The sequence below is a fragment of the Petaurus breviceps genome, unplaced genomic scaffold, assembly GCF_028583685.1.
Source record: "Petaurus breviceps papuanus isolate PSGF00001 unplaced genomic scaffold, PetGlider_PUasm1.0 37, whole genome shotgun sequence".
In the NCBI taxonomy this organism is placed as follows: domain Eukaryota; kingdom Metazoa; phylum Chordata; class Mammalia; order Diprotodontia; family Petauridae; genus Petaurus; species Petaurus breviceps.
This window is the reverse complement of record NW_027186296.1, coordinates 107,853,690-107,861,987: the sequence shown is the minus strand read 5'-3', so window position 1 is coordinate 107,861,987 and position 8,298 is coordinate 107,853,690. Positions and strand designations below refer to the sequence as shown.

The 8,298-nt window shown below is 41.1% G+C and overlaps 1 protein-coding gene across 4 annotated transcripts in view; it reads left to right on the top strand.

Annotated features, from left to right (window-relative positions):
* MYOF (myoferlin) overlaps window positions 1-8,298 on the top strand; it is a 165,401-nt gene that overhangs the window by 59,612 nt on the left and 97,491 nt on the right. For 3 of the 4 annotated variants that reach the window (XM_069099255.1, XM_069099254.1, XM_069099251.1), the window contains exons 4-6: window positions 315-423; window positions 2,256-2,349; window positions 7,868-8,025. In XM_069099255.1, the coding sequence (XP_068955356.1) occupies window positions 315-423; window positions 2,256-2,349; window positions 7,868-8,025 (361 nt within the window). The remainder of the gene's footprint in view (window positions 1-314; window positions 424-2,255; window positions 2,350-7,867; window positions 8,026-8,298) is intronic. The other variant, XM_069099252.1, reaches the window with a different exon arrangement.

Genomic DNA, 8,298 nt, shown 5'->3' with positions numbered 1-8,298 from the left:
CTTTCTTTCTTTCTTTCTTTCTTTCTTTCTTTCTTTCTTTCTTTCTTTCTTTCTTTCTTTCTTTCTTTCTTTCTTTCTTTCTTTCTTTCTTTCTTTCTTTCTTTCTTTCTTCCTTCCTTCCTTCAACTGGGGTTAAGTGACTTGCCTAGGGTCACAGAGCTAGTAAGTATCTGAGGCTGAATTTGAACTAGAGAATATGAGTACATTTTTATTTTCACTCACCTCTAAGTGTATTATAGTATTTCCTTCAGTTATGAATTTTAAAGACCTATTATTCTGTAGAATTACCTGTTTTCTTCCTCTTTCATCCCCAGATTGATTGGCACTGCAACAATACCACTGAAGGCCTTGACAGGTGGAGAGAGTCGATCTCTTCCTTATAAATGCATAACTTTGGTAAATGAAAGGGGACAAGATACTGGGGTAAGTGATTCCCCTCTGACCTCTGTATTTATTTCCCGTGTTTATATTAAAGCTTTTATATAAGAAATATGTGTGATGATAATAATGTTTCATCTTGGAGCAAAAACATTGCTCCAAGATGAATGAATGAAAAAGCATTTATTAAGTGCTGACTGTATGCAAAACACTGTGACAAGCACTGAGGATACAGATAGAAAAGCTTGATAGTCTCCGCTCCAAAGAAGCACACCCTGAGGTGGGAGTGGGGGTGAGGGGGTGGGGAGCAACACGCATTGAAGGTGTCAGCTACAAGTCATATGGAAAGCTCCCCTGGCCCTTAGAGCACAGCGACAAAACAGATGGTAAGGCATCCTTTTAATGCCATTTCCACTAATTAAATCATGTCAGTTTCTGATGTCGAACTATTTGACAGTGCCAAGGACTTTGGTGGTTAAAACTTACTTTTCTAGATCTACCCTGTGACTGTTAAGGAGGCAGGGGCTGCAGAACCTTCAGGAGCAGTTGCCTGGTTGCATCAGCAAGGGCTGTGAGGGCTGGGCTGAGAGCAGGAGTGGGAGTGGGGGGTGTGCTGCCATTTCGGGGCCCTTGGTCTTACCTGTTAGTCAGTGACTTTGTTAACAGTTGGGGTTCGCATCATTGAGAAAGGCAGGTCCACTCTTCACACTAATTTCTTCTTTTAATGATGGCTGTCAAGCCTAGTTTGGAAGCAGAGTCAGTGATCTGTAAGGCATTGCTATTCCCAAGGCCTTTAGGTTCAAGATCTTGTAGTAACTCCATTTGGGTCAATCAATCAATCAACATTTATTAGATGTCTACTATATGCCAGGCTCTGTGCTAAATCCTGGGGAAACAAAAAGAGGAAAAAGAGTTCCTGTCCTCAAGGAGTTTATAGTCTAATGGGGGAGGTGGTGGGCAAGACTGGCAAGGTCTCTTAGCAAAATGAGTTGGTTTTAGAATAAATCATCAATATAGTAAACTAACTGGTTTACAAATTCTGTAAATCTGAATTATGATTCTATATATAGAGAAGAACTTATATGTGGCTATATCTGTGTGCGAATGTCCACACGGGGTTGTGTTTATCTTTGCAAGGATATGCTTATCCCTGCATATTTGACACAACTCAGAACATTCTTTAGCAATTTGCATTGCTGTTGGATACACATGATAACCCTTTCTCAAGGTATTTGTAGCTGAACTTAGTCTGATTTCATAAAATTTGTCTCATTCGATGAATAAGTTACAGTAATCCATTGTTACAATAGAAATCTCATCTAGAAACACTGTTTATTGGATAGGTTCACATAATATCCAAGTAATGCACATGAAACTGTGTCCTTCTGTCATGTTTGACTGGATCACCCCCATCATTGACTTTTCTGCTTATGTACCATTATATTTGAACCCTGCTAAAAGATAAATCCAATCTGGGCTGACAGTCACTACAAGTTCATTCATGCTTGCCTGTTCCCACTATTTCTAGTTTACAGGACAATGTTACCATTCATTCATACCCTATTGACTCCTGAGCAACCACAAACTCCTTTGACTCTGTGTACATTTGACTCTCATTCCTTTGGTCCTTCTGGCTCCCCCGTCCTTTAGAGTTAATGAGCTTGGGACGTTCTCTTTCAATTGAGAAGACTGCCCATCGCATATGAGATAGGTCCTCCCTTTCCTAGCTATCTCCTCTTCTTGAAAAAATGCTGCTTCTACCATGGAGATCCCTACGGCCTCTCCATAGACTTCAGGAGAGGAGATGCATTCATTCGAAATCTCTGAAGTGCCCTACAATGCACTGATTCTGTCTGACATTATTTATCTCCACTCAGGCCACAATTGATCTGGTGGTTGGCTATGATCCGCCAGCAGTGGTGGCTACAAATTCAAATGACCCAGGAGGGACCAATGTAGAAGGCACTGGAGGTAAGCTCAATTTTTATCTACTGGTTTTGAAAATGTGAAATGAAAGTAATTCCTTAGAGTTATCTAGCATGTCATAGTTTCCATTACTTTCTCATAGATTATTTCATTTGATTCTCACAGACACCTACATAAGTCAAGCCAGGTGTTATTATTCCCATCTTATAGGGAATAATAGGAAACAGGTTCAGAGAGGTTAAGGTCAAGGTTACTTAACTTAGTTGGCTATGTATCTGGTACTAGAACCTAGGTCTTCTGATTCCTGGGTCTTTCCCATACTACTTCTCTGTATTAGCCTGCATTGTTTACCATCTATTTCATGAAGGAATTAATGAATGAATCTTGACTTCCCAACTGGACTTAAGTTCTCTGAGGGCAAAAACCCTGTATCATACTTTTTCATACTTCCTACAATGCCTAGTAAGTACAGTGTTGAGCTTAATACTGAGACGATTGCCTGGTTGGTGAATAAATTTTTTCTATCCTCATTGACAGTCCTTTTCAACATCAGTTACTAGGCATGTCTTATGCTGGAAGGGGCTTCCTATTTTCAAAAAGGGGGTGGGTGGGAGGGAGTCTAGTAGGCAGAACTGTAGGGTTAGATGTCCCTGTGACTCTGCCCACAAGACCTTGTGTCCTGGGGTTACTCTCCTCCAGTAGGTAGCTACATATCCACATTTGTGCTTAAAAAGTTGATTTAAGTCATGCTGAGTCATCCAGACTTTCACACAGACACCCCCCTCCCCCTCTTCCTTTGGATCAAGGGTTCTTATGAGGCTCTGTGCGCAGTTAACTTTCTGGCCATCAGATCCACACCCTGTTCTCACTGGCACTAAGCTCTAGCCCACTGAGCTAACTGGCCCAGGCATGTTAGCACAGTGGAGAACATTTTGACAGTGAACTTGCTTCTCTTAGAAGGGTGTGGTTAATATAGCCTGGAGAACAGGCCTGTATGCAAACATTGTATATCATGGGGCCCCAGAAGGAGTTATATAAAAATGTGAAGAACATGTAGGGGCTGGGATAGGGGAGGGGAGATGATTTCCAGCCCGAGTTGAGGATGTCTCTGATGGATTAATGCCTAGAGTACTCACTTCAGATTCAAACTCATTCTCCAGGGCAGTATTTGTTTGATGGCAAATAGTTTTCTGTCACTTTAAGGGCAAATTTCCTGCTAAAATGTGTCTTTGCTTTCATGTTAGGAAGCAGCAGAAATAGCTCAAGCTTTTTCTTCCCCTGAGTGCTGCTCTTGGATGATATCTGAATAGAGTGGTTGGATAACAGCATTGTGTACAAGGCCAACCCACTGCTGCCTGAGCCTGGTTTCTCTCCCTTGATTACCTGCCTCATTCCAGCAATACAAATATTTATTGAATGTCTGTGCATTTAGCACTGCTAGACATTCCAGTCTATCTTTTTTCCTCCCTTCGTCCTTAGCTCCTCCAAGAATGTGGGAGAAGGGAAGGGCCTCATTTCTCTGCTCCCCTTTCCTGAGGGGCAGTTTACTGGATTTAGCAAAGTTCATGATGAAGGACCGGATGTTCATAAGACACAATCCACTTCCATCCCTGGCTGCCCAAAGAGGCAGGATAGGGGTGTGGAGTATCTGGAAGATATAAGGACCCCCTCTTTTGGAACCTCTCTGCTTCCTCTCATACAGGCAACAGACATCTCACAGACAATCTTGGTTCAAATTCTGGCTCTAACTACTGGTTCTTCATTTGTAAAATAAGAGGGCTAGATTGTATGCTTTCTATTGTCTTTTCCTTTTAACTAACTGGCATTTTAGAATCCCATGAACCTGTTTTTTAAACTATAAATAAGGAAGTTGGACTAGATTAGGTTCTTAACCTAGAGACTGTGAATTAAAATTTTTTTTGATACTATTTCAATTTAATCAGTTTCTTTTTAATCCTATTTATTTTACTTTTTGCTTGTAAAAACGTGATTTTGACAAGGAGTTTGTAGACTGCCAAGGGGGTCCATGACACGAAAAAAATGTTAAGAATCCCTGAACTAGATCATCTCTCTTGTCCCTTTTATCTCAGAATCTATAATCCTCTGAACCAGATTACCTTAAAAAGAACAAAGGAATCCCTTTGCCTACTCCACTCCTGGGGTGTAGTCACTGATTCCCTGGTGAAATTTGGGGAGGGGAGGAGAGACTTCCCACTGTTGGCTTCTGCATCCTTGTTTTATTTTAAAAGCTGCTTCCATCGACTCCTCCAAGGGAATAGGACCAGACAACTGTCAGGGACTGAGATCAGGGTCTTCTATAAATTTTAAGAGTGTAAATGGTTCCTGAGGTCAAAAAGTTTAAGAACTACTGGCCTAAGGGATACAGATGGCTTGTCCTATCTCTGTAGCTGACACATCTCATAGGGGTAAATAAATTTCACAGGATTTAGAACTCCAAGGACCCCTAAAATCATCTAATCCAGGGGTATTTTTAAACATTTTTCCATATTAGTCATGTTGTGAAAGAAGAAAAAGACCAAAAGAAAACACACACACACACACACATATATACACACAACTGAAAATAGTGTGCTTTGATCTGCATTCAGACTCCATCAGTTCTTTCTCTGTATGTGGATAGCATTTTTCATCATGAGTCCTTTGGAATTGTCTTAGGGCTTCTTAATCTTTTTTGTGTCATAGCTTTGCCAGTCTGGTGAAACCCATGGTCCCCTTCTCAGACTAGAGTATTTAAAAAATGCATAAAGTAAAATACCAAATTTACAAAGGAAACTGATTATACTGAAATATAGTTTTCAAAGGAATTTTTTTTTAACAATTCAGGAACTCTCATTGAAGAAGCTCTGATCTCATCCAAATCTCTCATTTTCCAGAAGAGCAATCTGAGGTCTAGAGAGGGGAAGGGGCAGTCCCAAGTTTGCACAGTGGCAGACTCAGGATTCACACCCAAGTCCCCTGACACTAAATTCAGTGCTTCTCCCACTATTTCATGGGTCAGGGTTAAAAACCTTTACCATGGAATGAAGGGAAAGATGAAAATGAAACAAAGCCAAGTACAAAGTTCCAGATGGTCAAATTTACAAAGACAGAATTCTTCTGCTTAATCCCATCTGTTGGTAGTTAAGAAGCCAGGTCAAACATTCTCCTCTCCATTGCACCCTGGAATTCCCAGTCGCCTCCGAAATCAATAGCCTTTGGGACAACCTAGGAGTCACTTAAGGATTCCTGTCTGTGGGCAGTGCCCAAGAGTATTAAATCTATGGATAAGTGCATTTACATGTCAGCCAATTACCCAGGCTATTCTATCCTTGTTTATACTTAAAGAGAGATTTTTAGAGAGAAAGAAGAAAAAAGAACTTTAGGGAAAAAACACATTTTTCTCAGTAAAGAAGTAGTATGGAGTAGATGGGATGGATGGGGAGGGGAGAAAGGGGCCTAGAAAAAAGGGGGCCGTATCCTACATAGAAAAGGATGGGAGAGTGGGGGGAAAGGCAGTTAGTGGTCTACTTACTCTCTCTCTCTCTCTCTCTCTCTCTGTCTTTTTACATACACTTTTCTCATAGGACCTAGGGAACTTGTGTCCCCATGGTAGCATTCCCTTGTAAGCAGTTCTTCCAAGGCCTTCTAGGGCCTTCCCAGGAGGAAGCTGTTTTTTGGAGATCAAAAGGTTTCTGCCTTCCCAAGCCTTGGTTATGACACATGCTAGAGAGATTTGCAAGAGGGAGGAGGGAAACAAAATTTTTGGCCTGGCAGTTGCAATGAAATTGCAAACGTTTCTGCCGTTAAGATATCTGGAAGATATTATAGAGGCAATGTATGATAATGGATAGAACGTTGACTGTGGAGTCAGGAAAACCCAGGTTCAAATCTAGCTTCAGACACTTACTGTGTGAACCTGGCTGATCCACAGCCTCACTGTGCCTGTTTCCTTACCTGTAAAATGATGAGGTTGGGCTCAATGGCCTCCAAGATGCTATCAAAGTTTCTGATCCTCTGGTCTTTTGATCTCTCCCCTTGTGCCTTCTTCCAGGCTCTGAGATTTGATAGGGGTGGATACTTCTTTGATCATGTAGATCAAAACTCCTTTATGTCTTAGCAGATGGTCTTCATGACTTGCTGTAGCTATTGTAGCATAAGGTAGCAGTGACTAGTGTGTGGATAAAATACAGGACTTTGAATTAGGAAGGCCTGGGTTTGAATCCTTCCATGGGCTAGTTAACCTCTCCAAGTCTCAGTTTTCACATCCATAATATGAAGATCCTAATTTTTGTTGGTACCTACTGGACATGGTGTTTGGGAAGCTCAAAGTGGGAGAGACTGAAGGTAAGAACCTTTCTGAATCTGTCTCTGCTGGTCCTCCACTTCTAGTGTGGTGCCTGTAGTCAGAGTCTCTCCAGCTTAGTAAGAGGTTGTGATCAGCTACAATCAACATAGCTGGTTCACCTCCACACCAATTACATGACATCAGAGGAAGACTGTAGTGTGGAGGATGAGTGCAGAAGCCACCTATAATTAAGAACTATCAAGGTTGTCAATCCTATCTTTAAATGGATGCCCACAATATTGTACAGGTAGTAGTCCCATGGTTAGAATCACAGAGTGGAATGGGACTTTTGGATACCATTTAGTACAATCCATTCTTTGTTACAAGTAATATAACTGGAGTACAGCAAGTGGAGTGATCGGTCCTTGGACACATGGCCAGTTAGAGGCAGGACCAACACCTTATGACTTCTGAGCTAAGTCAAGGTCTATGACAGACTCTATGTGCTTCAGTAAAAGCTCAAAATACTTTCCACTAGATCTTAGCTGCTTGCTGCGCATCTTAACCTCCTCAGCACCCCAAGTCCCCTCCAAACACATGAAAAGTATGTATATGTAAAGGCTGTGTGTGTGTGTGTGTGTGTGTGTGTGTGTTGAATGGAAGTGAAATCTGGGTCACTGAATTCCTCATCATCCAAGGATTGATGACCTCGTTAGTGAACATAGAAGTGATGTATTGGAAAGAGCATTGAACTTACACTCAAGGGACCTATGTTTGAATTTTGGTTCAACTACTTACTAGCTATGAAACATTAGGTGAGTCCATAAAAGTCTCAAAGCCTCAGTTTCATCTTCTGTAAAATATGATAATATGTGCATGACCTAGCTCAGATTTTTACAAGTGATGGGGAGAGTCAAATGAAATAATGTATAAATAGTGATGGCAGACCCTATTTACATGCATACTGCACCATGTTCATCTTCAACACTGGATTCCTATCACTGCCTTGAGGACATCAAGACATTGCCTCCCATAAAATATTTATTAGCATCAGCATCCCAAAGTAGTATCCTAGATTACTCTTGGGAGCTTTCATCTAACTCCATCCCTCATTTACAAGTACACCTGTTCTTAGGAACACAGAAAAAAATGGAGGCTGGGAAGAACCATTTGTATCAGAGGAACTCATGTTTGGGCTTATAAAAGAAGAGTCCTTTTATCCATTATTATAAACCAGGCCATTTCTGCTCTTAACCTTGTGACTTTTTCACATATTAGAAGAAGAGGAAGAAGACACAGGCGATGATGATGCTCCATTCAAAGTCATTGCCCCAAGGGCTCCAGCTGCAAACGTTTCTGAAACCCAGCTGGCCCGGAGGATTACAAAAGGAAAGAACACCCGGAGAATGCTTTCTAATAAGCCACAAGACTTCCAGGTAACAGATAGCTGGAGATCTGTGCTTTTTTGTGTCCTGTGGGACAGTGCTCCCAAAATGAGCATCATATGTCATGATGTATAATGGGCATGGTCTTACAGGACAGAAAATGAGAAGTCTTGAAAAAAATGTAAGTAAAAAAAACTTTCTCATCATGTGGCCTGATGTAATTGAGAACATCATATTTTTCTCTTTCTTCCTTCCTTCCTTTCTTTCTTTCTTTCTTTTTCTTTCTTTCTTTCTTTCTTTCTTTCTTTCTTTCTTTCTTTCTTT